The following is a 12394-nucleotide window of genomic DNA, read 5'->3' on the forward strand; positions in this document are numbered from 1 at the left end:
AGTTTTCCAGGAGGCTTCTTATGCAAAACTCCTTTCAGAAACATTTTGACATAAGGTTGCATTGAAAGAGGAGGAACCATGGGCAGACATGCTGGAATGGTTGATAAATGAAAGGAATAATAAAGGCCATAGTAACTCACACAAATATTAGTAAAACCAGAGAACAACTAGCCCTGAATGGGTGCTGGTTATGTTGTTGGCACAAACTAGAAAATCTTTTCCATTTGGTAGTATATGACTTTCTAGTAGCAGGCTTTCTTACCTCCATTAGTACCTGCTACATGTCCTCAGTAATTAGGCAACTAAAAGGAATTAATACCATTTCATCCAGGCAGTCAATTGAAAATTATTGATGTCAGGGAGTATCAAACATCCCTGGTATTGTGTTAGTAGATCCAGCCTGTGAGGAACCTTGTGGTAATTACCCCTGACCATTTCCAAAATAAGGGAAAACCACTGTTTCCTGTGCCAGAAGGCAGTCACCACAATGATCTTAGGGGATTCCTTCTGAATCTTTGGAAGTACCCTAGATATTAGTGGAAAGGGTGGAAAGGGGTACAGGAACATTCCTATCCAAAGAAAAGAAAAGTCATCAAGAAAAGGCACTTGTCTTCAAGTCTCCTTGAAATGAGTCTTGGAGTAGAATTTTACCGACTGATTGTTCAGAGAGGAGGCAAAGTGGTGGAATTCCCCACAGAGTGATCAACTCTTGGAAGACCCCTGATCTATTTTCCATTCATGGGCTTTGCACTGGTCCTGCTTGCCTTGTCTGCCACACAATTGTGTTCTGAGAGAATGTAGGATGTCTGTAGCATGAGATTGTACTGTGAACCTATATCCCAAGCTAACATGGCTAATCTTTAAAGGGGGTAGGACCTGGTGCCCCCCTTCCTTGTTGATGTACCACATGACTGTGGTATTGTCTGCAACCACTTGAAGAGGTCCCAGGGACCAAAGATGGTTCTGAGAGTTGAGTGCCAAGATCAAGGCAAGCATCTCCTTTATATTCATGTGCTTGCATCTGTCCTTAGTGTTCCCACACTTCTGCACTCTTATCCCTCCTGAAACTGCTTTGGAGCAAGGAGGGAGAAGGGGAGACTTGAAAGATATCTGTTGTCTCCACCAAAAGATTTCTCTTCTGACAAACTCAAACAATGGCATCTGTAAAGATAAGGGGTGTTGATGTCGAAATCAAAGAGATGTCAGATACAACTGTATCTTTCTCATGTGGCAGGAGTATCATGAGAATCATAGATACCATGAGACCCAAAATCCTGAGGTATTCCCTCGCAGTGACTGAAGTCTGAGTGGAAAACCTTAGAAATATATCTAAATAAAGCTCTATTTTCCTGTGGAAGAAAAGTTCTTTGAACTGAGATGTCTAGTTGACATCCCATGAACACAAAACTGTGTGAGGGAGTCAAGAAAGACTTTTGAATATTCTCTTGGAATCCCAGTTTGTGAAAGAGATCTCTCACCCAAGAGAGATAGAGATTCCTAACACCTTGAAAAAGACTCTACAAAGATAAGCAAGTCATCTAAATATGAAAAAAAATGTGATACCATGTAGCTTGCAATGAGATATAATCAGAGATAAACACCTTTTGAATACTACCAACCAAAACACAGCTTCAGGGATAAAGCCTATAGATATCCGGAAAACCAAGTGGTAAAAATACGCTGAGATGTAAAAAACCTTCTTTTATGTAGGCCAATTTCTTATTCAACAAGTGTAAAATGTTATACTATTCAGTACACAGTACTTTTAAGGTTTGGTCCTTTAATTAGTTAACTGGAATTACATGTGGTTAATTATTTATGTATTTAAACCATGCATTCAGTTGTCTGTTTTATCTGATGAAGTTGCATTCAGCAACGAAAACGTGTCTACTCGTTGGAATCGTATGCGTTAATAAAAGAAGGTTTTTTACATCTCAGCGTATTTTTACCACTTGGTTTTCTGGATATCTATTGGCTTTATCCTTGAAGCTGTGTTTTGGTTGGTTTTATTTGTGCTCTATCAGCTTTCCTCTCTACGTTTTTGTTTAAATTAAAGTAATAGCCGATACTAATCCTGTTGGCTTAATGAATGCTACACTACTACCAAACAGCATTATATTTATACATCAGTTTCTTATACAAGTTTTGGTGGACAAAAAAAGATGCTTACAAAATGGCTCTGCTCACCAAATGGTAAGGCTAGATTAATCAAATCCAGTGAAAATGTGTCTGTAGCATTTCTTGGGAATCCACAGATAATGTAATGTTATACAAAGATCTGTGTCAATTTACTATTTAAAGCAGAACTTTTAGTATTACCAAAATGGGTTTCTTTATTACTTCATTACCTTTATATGGGCTTCTTTGTTTTTTATAGATTACAGTCCGAGCCAAGATGCATCTGGATTGGAAGGAGTATGTATCTTTCTATTTTAGAGCTGAACAATGTAATTCAATATCTAATTTATTTGTATCTTTACTTTTGAGCAGGAACAATATATGAATGTTGAATTATTGAAGAGTATGTGAATGACATTGTTTATAATTACGGGCATTTTTTTTTTCAAACAACAGACCTGTAAACAGATATTCAGAGAGTACAGCTGTTACCCACAAAAAAAAAATTTTAGGGAATACAAAGCCTCTGCTTTGTCTATGGGGGTTGCCTCTACCTAACCGCAAAACAAATAAGTATAATCGTAGCTCTAGAGCACGACACCTCAAGACAAATATATTTTCTTTTTGTGGTAATCTTCCTCAGAATGGATTGCTTTACCAGAAGTAGCACATTTCGAGATGTTCACATTGTATTTGTTGTTCAAATGATTATACTTCAGAAAATATGTTATACAGCTGCAGCCAGCTGTGCAACTTCTACAAGATTATGATGCATTTCAAAATGATATGCTTGAAGGAAGTCTTTATACAGTTGTTCCATTAATTACAATACTTATGTCATTTCTAATTACAGTGCCCATAGACTGGTGGATGAATGTTTGCCCTGTTTCCAGGTTTACAGACTACTGTTCTGACATTACTGCTAACTTCTGTTGGTACAATCACCAGTCGTACAGTCTAGGTTGTAAAATGTTTGTAACAACTTGATGTGATATCACAACATGTTGATATGACATCACATCACATCAAGCTGACTTACTTTTTAAGCTGATGACAATTTGTCTTTAGTAGTGTCAGGTATATAGAATGCCTTACTTTGTACTCATTATTATAGAATTTTTAAAAAATATTTTTACAAAATTATTTCTGTTTCTAGTACTCCCGTTCTGCATAATCTGATCATAACCTCCTCCATCACAGTAACATTGTGAGCATTAGCTCATGAACTGGGCCCCTTCCTCTTTCTGTGGCCTAAATTGCAGCTTATTCCTCAGAACAAGGCCACTCCTGTGATGGCCATTCCCTGAGGTAGAGACCCATAAATCATCTACCTGTTGAGGGAATATAAGTGGCCCCTTGGGCATCCCCATCTTCACTGACTGCCAGGGCAAACCCTGCCCTAAGCTCACAATACCACCACTAGGTGACAAATGGTTTGATGCCTATAGGGGCAGGGTTGGGAAAGTAAGGCCATTCCCAAATGCCTAAATCCCTGGCTACAGTGCTGGGCACTACTTGGCTTGCAGATCTAAATGTCTGAGGCTGCCATCTATCTGTCTGTCTGGCTGGCAGCTAACACACAGATGGGGGAGTCATTGACTTACTCCTCTACCCAGGATGGGCAAGCCAGCCTCGGCCACTCAGTTCCAATCCACTTTGGTTAGCTCTTCCCTCATCCAGGCCTGGTACTCAAACCTGCAGCATCTGGGGCACAGGCAAGGATGTGCCTCTGCATGACAGACTCACCAGTTTTCTGTACGCATGTGATACACAGAAGCACAGCAAAACAAAGAGTTTTTCCAAATCCTTCAGAATTCACAAAATGTGCACATTCCTCGTAAGCACCCTTTGGTATTTGCATAACAGCAGACTGGAAGGAGTAGTTATGTTACTCAGTGCTCAGCAGATCGAGCATTAATTCATCATACAAATGGTGTAACTTGGCAACAAGTCATGGTAGGGCCTAAAACAGAGTTTCATCCAGTATCCTCACCTTCTGATGTCTTGAGAAAGCTGAGGTTTTGCAGAAGTGAGCACAACTAAATGATATTCATTAATTAGATTTGATCTATGGCTGTTGCATTTTGGAGTCATACACCTCATATTCACAGCCACTACCTGGGACTTCAACTATTTATAGTGTTTCCAGGCTGCATGGCAACACCATTTGCTTCAACCAGGTTTTAAACTTTTTCATATAACAGAAAAATGTTTTGCTTTTCTGTGAATGTTCACTTTTAAATGTAAAAGTATTCAGTATATTTTGTTGTGCTGATTCGGCCTTCATTACATTCTCTTGGTGTGATGTTTGTGAAACACCGCATACAAGAAAAGAATAAAATCACAATTCCTTATCACAAGTTGAAGAGAGAATGGCACATACCACCAAATTTTCCAGTTTTATACTAGAAGCATATATGCACTTTATATGGACCACTAGGATTGTATGGGTTCAGTGATTTACTTCTAAACATGTATGTAAATTGACAGACAATCTTGGCAGTACTACAGGCTGTAGACATACTGCATATCATTTATTCAGTGGTTCTAAATTTCTGAACTTATAACAACAATCTGGTTAGTGTTTTCTGCATTAAACATATGAAAAAACTTCCCTTGCATTTTGCTACAGTAAAGATATCAAATACTTCACCTATATTTTGCCAAGCCTAAATACACTGAAGTTTGAACCTAATTATACAAACTGGTAAAAAACGCAGGTTAATGAAACCTATAAAGAAGGCATTTTGGTAGGGGGCAAACGTCCATATACCATCCATGTGGTTTGCTTCACTCCTTCCCTCCTTACTTATATGTATCAACTCACACAGCCATAGACAAGAAAAGAAAAAAAAAACAGATAATTGCTAGTGTGCACATAGACACCACAACGGCAGTAATTTCTAACAGGAAAAGGAATCAAGAGAGTTTAACATCAGGGAATTTAACTTGATGAGTTTATGTCTCATCTGTTTTAAAATTGATCAAATACAGCGTAACATTATCAGGTATTAAATGACAACACTGAGTCCTATATTACTCCACTGCTTGTGAACATTCTCCTATATTAAGTTTTTGTGCTCTATGAAGTAATCACTCTGGATCCAGTTATGTGTATGCCAGTTAATTTTAAACATGTGTAGCTTATCTCTTATGCTAGTGTATAAGACTGTTTCATATGCTGTCTCATGATATGCTATATGAACTACCAGACCTTCATGTATGACTGCTGTTATTTGTTCAGAAATGTTGCTAAGTTTAAGAAAATGGGACATTCCCTTCACATTCCCATGCTGATCATATGCCGGAATCAATGTTTCCTGTTTCTTTCTGTACCAGCTCAATAAACAGCCTTTTTACTTACTTCACAAAGTAAGCTGAGGGTTTGGTAATTACCTGAACGTAATGTAACCCTCCTTTTGTGAAAAAACAACCACAGATTCTCAGCATCTTTCCATAGTCTGTTTAGGTACGGTTCTTTGGCTAGACTGCATGCTGAGTCATCGTATGATTAATTGGAATGCACTGTGTTAATTCATAACCCTTCACACAGCACAGTTCCTTCCTACCTACTGCATTTAACCTTCGATATCTAGGTATGTGTCATCAGCTACATGAGAAATGCAAGTGTGACCTGAAGGAAAAAGAAAATATAAAATAAATCAAGTGAAAATGCAGCAGAACTCTGTAATTTTTATGCTTCTTAAGCAAGAGACAGTTTAGCAATTACTTTGATCAGTCTAGCAGTTGTGGCATCCTTCACTGCCTCCCTGCGACATTGTAATCTTCGTATGATCAATATTGAACTATTCTGCTATGTTACAAAGAGCAGCTGTTGGATAATATATTTGTTGAGGAGGCTAATCTTGCATAACACCACATGAACTTATTGGCTGGTTGGAATATGCATTGTAGGGAAAGAATTATGATTACCAACTTTAGAGGTCGAGTACCTCTATTCTAGCTCCTAAACGTCATTTATAATTCTTTCATTTGCTACTCCTCTCAGCTCAACATACAATCATATTTTTCTAGGGTTGAATGCATCAGGAAATAATTATGAAGAATCAAAGGGAACAGCATAGGCACATTGGCTACACTAGTTCCCAGCCTAAGACTTTTCCCTTCCATTCCCGGTCCCTTTCCCGAGCCCACCAGATCTAATCCAGCAGGGAAAACACAGCTGTATCAAATAAAAATACTGAAGCCTGGAAAGTAACAGACCTATGGATGTGGATACAAATGACAAAAATGTTAGCACTTCAAAGATGGCATTGCATCGAGTTCATAAATAACTGCTCAGTGTTCTTCTACAAAAGGAGTTCATTATTGTTACATAGAAACTGCTGTAGCCTGTGAAGATTCCCAATGACCATGAGTTGTATGTACCCCAAACAGGAATATTATTTTAACTAAAAGCTGTGGGACTAGTAGATGGGATTTGCTCCTACGTTTTTCATTCACTTTATTATCGACATCCTGAAAATGAATGCCCATAAAACCACCATCCTTGTGTGGGAGTACTTTTTTATATCTTGAATAGGTACATATAGTTACGGTGCCTTTTCACTTTGTGAGAGGTGTATCTAAGGTGAAAAGGCAGTGGAAAACTATGGCTGACCTCTTGCTTACTAGTTACTGCTGTGGTAGCCTAACCATACACAGATGATTTTACCTACTCTATGACCTGCCTAGCCAGAAAAAAGGCCTAACAGTTTCTACCAGAAGACTGGGCAGTTGCCATTTATTCTCACTTCTAATGATCTTAAGGAACCTAACTTAAGTCTGTTTCAAAACACGGCTTTCCATGTGAAGAATGGATTCCAATGGACTCCCTGATTTCAAAATATTAAGATTGCTGTAAACATGTAGGGCAGGAAATGAAAAAAAAAATCCATTTAAAACAAATCGCTGCCTTCCCTTCACTCTTGGGAGTTAGTCAAGCTTAAAGTTTATATTTTGCTGCTGTCAGTAATAATAGTAATAGAATTTCTTTACCAACTGGTTAATGAATTTGTGGGTTGGATATTTAAAAAGTGGTGCTGAAATGAAATGTATGATTCTGGTGAAGTTTTTACGAAAGCTTTATGCTTAATCTGTGTAGCTTTGAGTATTAAATTCAGTTATTGCTTTCCACGTATTCTTTGGCTGCCTTCTTGTCTTGGACTGCTGACCTTCTGTGCCTGGTGTTATTCGTTGTCTTCTTGTGGTTATTCAATTTCCTGAATTTACCTCATCAACAAATGAAAAACTCAAAGAAAGACAAATACAATGAAGGACTCCCAGGGCAGTATCTCAGCTGTACTCCTTCAAAATATATAGAACATATTCCCTCTACAAAAAATGTTGTATAAAATAACACTTTCATGACTTCCAGACGACACTCTTTTAGCACTGGAACCTCAAATTACGTACGGATGTCAAAAAAGTTTTGACCATGTTAATTAAATGAAAGTCAACGGGGGGGGGGGGTAGGCATCTGGAGTTTTGTTCCCACTTCTTATAATGTTCTACATACCAACTAACTGAACATTTAAATATGATATTAAATAAAAAAGGGTTCTTCACACAAGAGTGACTGAATACCAACATAAATGACTGAGCTGTGATTGCTAGACTCCAGCATTATATGAATGACATAGCCTATCCCTGTCAAATGGGCTTTGTTAATAAAAGATCAGATGCAGCGCAGCTGGAGATGATGTCATTACCCTTCATCAGGAGGAAAGTTTGTTCACTATTGCTACATTCATTGAGCTAGGGAACCAGTTTGATTCTATTTTATAACTTTTATTTTGGCAATGACTGCAGTGCTCTGAATTTTTATTCATCAACCATCATAGTCATCCAACTAGCCACAATCGTTTTTTTCCCATTTTTGAACATAGGGTTGGGATGTCAAATCATGACCAGTGGTATATTCTACAACCTGTTTGAAATACAGAAAGGAACAAAGCAGGGATGTCCACTTTTTTGTATTGGTTTAAACATTCCATTGATTCCCACTACCTATAATCTGCAAAAGGATTACTGAATCCTGAAACGTATTAAGAAGTGTCTTTTTTAAATTGTTCTTAGATATCTGGCAAGACTTATCCATCAGTCCCCAACTTTGCCTCTCCAAATTCCACAGTCTTTTAAAAAAGCTTAAGCTGTTCTCAGCCCTAAAGGTTCATTCAGAAAAAAGCATTCATGTCCCCAGAAAACAAGCAGACCTTTGCATATATGAAGTCTGATATCCATCACTCTTTTAACTGGGTCATATTATCATTTCATTTCATGTCCGAAATCTGATAGTCAATCTTTATTCGGCCAGACTATCATTTCCTTTCATTTCATGTGTGAAGTCAGATATTCATCACTGTTTTAGTTGGACCAGATTATTGTTTCATTATCATAAGCTTTTATTGCATGCATATATATAGACAGGATACTAACACCTAACCTAAATACCTCTTGTAAGCCACAAAACATTTTGTCATCAGATGCTTTCTGTTAACATAACACTTATGGGAAAGCTAACTACATCAAAGCAAAATGTATTTTCGATAATAAGCTTTGTCCTTTGACACCTGTCCTCTTTTTATTCTACCACGACCGAAGAATATTCAGCAGACCTTGCAGAATTTATTTTATTAAGGTAAGGTCTCCAAAACAGCACAATGTAAAGTCCATACTAATTAAAGGCTTGGATGCCTTAGGGTCCCTCACCTAAATAAATATGCAATAACACTTTCTCAACAGATTTTATTTATTTTTATGTGTTAACTGGATAGATGGGCTGGGCAAAAACTGTTTTCATCCACGATCCACAGGATAAGCACTTTCACACATAGTGCTTCATCAAGTCCACAAAGAAACATTGCAGGTGTACAAATATATAAGGAGCATTAATCAATTAATCAATTAAGATAAATACCAATTATTGATGTATACTCCATTTTTTCAAGGCCGGTTTTAAAGGTACAGTTAGATTGAGACCTGGCAGCTTATCTGCCTGCAACCTCAATATCCATTTTGCTTCCACATTCTCCAACATAACATTAAAATCTCCTTTTCGTTTATTAACATGCACAATTTGCAGAACATAAAAAACAAAAGAATGACCAGGAGCCACTGAAATATGCTTAGCTAGGGCATTAAACAAATTCATATGTTTAATATCTCCTATATGCTGTAAAATGTGCTCTTTCAATATTCTAATAGTCTTATCTATATAAAAGGATGTGCAGGACTTAACATCTAGCCGTATATATCAAACCTTTTGACCTGCGATTAGCATAAAAACATGGTTTAAAGGTGTAATTCATAAAAGGATGTTGAAATTCCTGCTCAGTGCCAATGTATATGCAAGCTTTACAATGCCTACATACATATGTCCCCTGATGATCAGATAAGGGTAAAGGAACACTAGCTGTTTTATAACATAGCTGTTGCTTCAAAGAAGAATTATTTCTAAATGTATAACTTGGTTTAAAACCTACAACATCCTCAACAGATTTTATTTATTTTTATTTGTTAACTGGATAAATGGGCTGGCCAAAAGCTGTTTTCATCCAGGATCCAGGGACAACAGAGCAATACAGGATGGAAATAAAAGCCAGTATTTGCAATCTTAATATTTTACAGCCACATGTAGACACGTTAATAAGAACTTTTGACTTCTTACAAAGTACAAAGGCGGAGAAGTCTGTAAACAAAGAAAACAGATTCATATCAAAACAGAATGACTGTCATACTTACAATACAGCTGCTTTACTGAGTGTAGAATGTTAAAGTATAAAGACAGGCATGGAGACTAGCTTACAGGTAGTGTGCCAGTTCATACTAAGGCTAGACAGAATCCCTCACACATTCATGACTTGTTATCAGCAATGAGTGTTTATTGAGCTTTTCATGTAAAGTGGGTAGGAGTTGTTTCTCAGTTCAAGGAATAGACTGTTTTAGTAGATAGAGGTCAACTTAAAAAAGTTTATTTTCACCAGAAATGCATCAAAAGAGGAGTATTTTAAGGACAGAACTTCTTCATTTGAACTTCTAAGTGGGTAGGTAATGATTTTGAATATTAGTTCAGTGGACAGTGGTTGGCATTTATATTGGATGACAGTGCTGGCTATTTCTTAGAGAAGAAAATGAGTTCTGGGATCCAAGACTGTTATAAAATTACATATTTTATTAACTCTAAGTTGAATTTGATTAGCACAGCTAACCTCTCCTTTGACAATCACATTGCCAAAGTGGTTAGAAAAACCTTCTATATAGCCCACCTAATCACAAAAGGGTTCACATCTAGATCAAGAGAGGTCATTGTGCCCCTCTACTCATCGCTCATCAGGCTCATAATTGAGTACAATGCCCCATTTGGGATGTACCTTACCCGACACCTGCAACAGCTTGAGAGACCTCAAAAATACCTCACCAAGAGGATCGTGGGCCTCAAACAGATGCCCTATGCAGCACGACTAAAGAAACTACAGCTCTACTCAGTTGCTTACCGCCTACTCAGAGGTGATCTCTGCCTGACATACAAGGCCATGTCTAACCTGGAATTGTTGAACATGCTCCACCTCAAGAAAACCAGATCCATTAGAGCTACACGCTCCAGGGATTTAAACCTTAGCACAACAATAAATAGGACATGCTGGAGGGATAGATTCATATCCCAAAGGCTTCCCGTGCTCTGGAATAGAATCCCAATCCATGTTAGGCAGAGCCCCTTGCTGACCCTCTTCAAGAGAAATCTTGATGAGTGGATGGGAAATCGTAAATTTGCTCCTGGGATCACTTCTATGACCCTGCTGGACAGAGGCTCAGGAATCTAGTCTAAAAGGGAGGCAAAAGCCAACACATTCTTGCTAGGCTTATAAATGCCCTAGGGCAGATAGCCTAGTACCTACCTATGAACCTATTAGTGGGGTAGTTTAAAGCAATGATGGGCAGGGCATGTTCCAGTCCTGGTAAAAATCACATCTTTGGAACTATCCATCCTAGTTTCAGGAGTTAACTGATTTTTGCTCTGCAGCAGTTTAAGTTGTGAAAATATGTTATTTCTAAGTTCAGTATCATGTCAAAAAAGAGGGTTCAGTCAAGATTTAAGCCAAGGATCTTTGATTTGAAACTTGTTAGACAAGATTTACTAATGGTTCGGTTATGTTGATAATGACCTGGCTGTTTTTTTATTTGATACAAGAATTTTTTGGTATTGATAGTGAGGTGGTTTTAGGATATCCAATTATGTAGTGACATGAAACTGGCCTGTAGTTTTGTTTATAAGGGTGGTGGGCAATTTGTTTGCGTTGACATAAGTAACCAGCCTACATTATGGTAGTCAAAGAAGGGAGAGATTCCCACAGTTTAGTAACAATGTCTTAGAAATCAAAGCATCAGAACATCTTTAGCTGTAGCATCCTTCCTGACCAAATAAGTGACCACCTAACACCTATATAACTAGGTGTCGGAACCATAATCCCAAAACTTCCACCAAATTAGAATATAATAAAGACACTGCCCCTAGGTGAACCTAACATGCTATTGAACACCTTCCTCCATATTAATATTTAGAAAGAGGGTTAGAAACAGCCCAGTCTTATAGCTCATACAAAATACAAAAAACTCACGAGTGAACAAAACAGAAGATGGGAAGTATAGCAAACACACAAAAGTGATCAAACCAACTAGACATTGAAACACCTAAGCAATCTCACAAAGACCAAAGTTCTCATAGACATGAAACAATACTACCATCACCTTCATATTACAGATTAAAAACTCTTTTGACTAAACCTAAATAATCATCTTTATTCTGGTAGATCCCTCAACCTAGCCCATGCCCCAATGAATCAGTATATATCACAGCTATCAGATTTAATCACACTTTATACAAATTGTAACTATGCTCTTAAATGATAATCCCGTCCTCCAGTTCAAGCAATTCATACAGCCCTCTAACTCAACCCGTAACTAATAACTGCCAACATAAGTTCACTGTAAAGATTTTGTCAACTAATATTATCAGAAAGTATTTATCTAAACTAAAACCAACCACATTAGCTGCAGATCATCCTCCCTCTGAATGCATCAAAATGGCAGCAAATGAACTTGCATACCCTGTGTTCTGCCAATCCTCATCAACAGATCCATCAGAGAAACAATACTACCACCACCTTCACATTACAGACTCTTGCTACCCCTATAGTGCCTTTTTTAGGCAAGGCACAAAGGACAAAAGCACCACCATAACAGGTACAAGTATGCAAAATCTGAAGGAAATGCTACT

The 12394-nt window shown here is 37.7% G+C and overlaps 1 protein-coding gene across 1 annotated transcript in view; it reads left to right on the plus strand.

Annotated features, from left to right (window-relative positions):
• LOC122791269 overlaps window positions 1-12394 on the plus strand; it is a 564593-nt gene that overhangs the window by 379224 nt on the left and 172975 nt on the right. The window contains exon 8 of the mRNA XM_044058939.1: window positions 2378-2415. Coding sequence (XP_043914874.1) covers window positions 2378-2415 — 38 coding nt within the window. The remainder of the gene's footprint in view (window positions 1-2377; window positions 2416-12394) is intronic.

Source organism: Protopterus annectens, chromosome 17.part0, assembly GCF_019279795.1.
Source record: "Protopterus annectens isolate FY-2018-M chromosome 17.part0, PAN1.0, whole genome shotgun sequence".
NCBI lineage: Eukaryota > Metazoa > Chordata > Ceratodontiformes > Protopteridae > Protopterus > Protopterus annectens.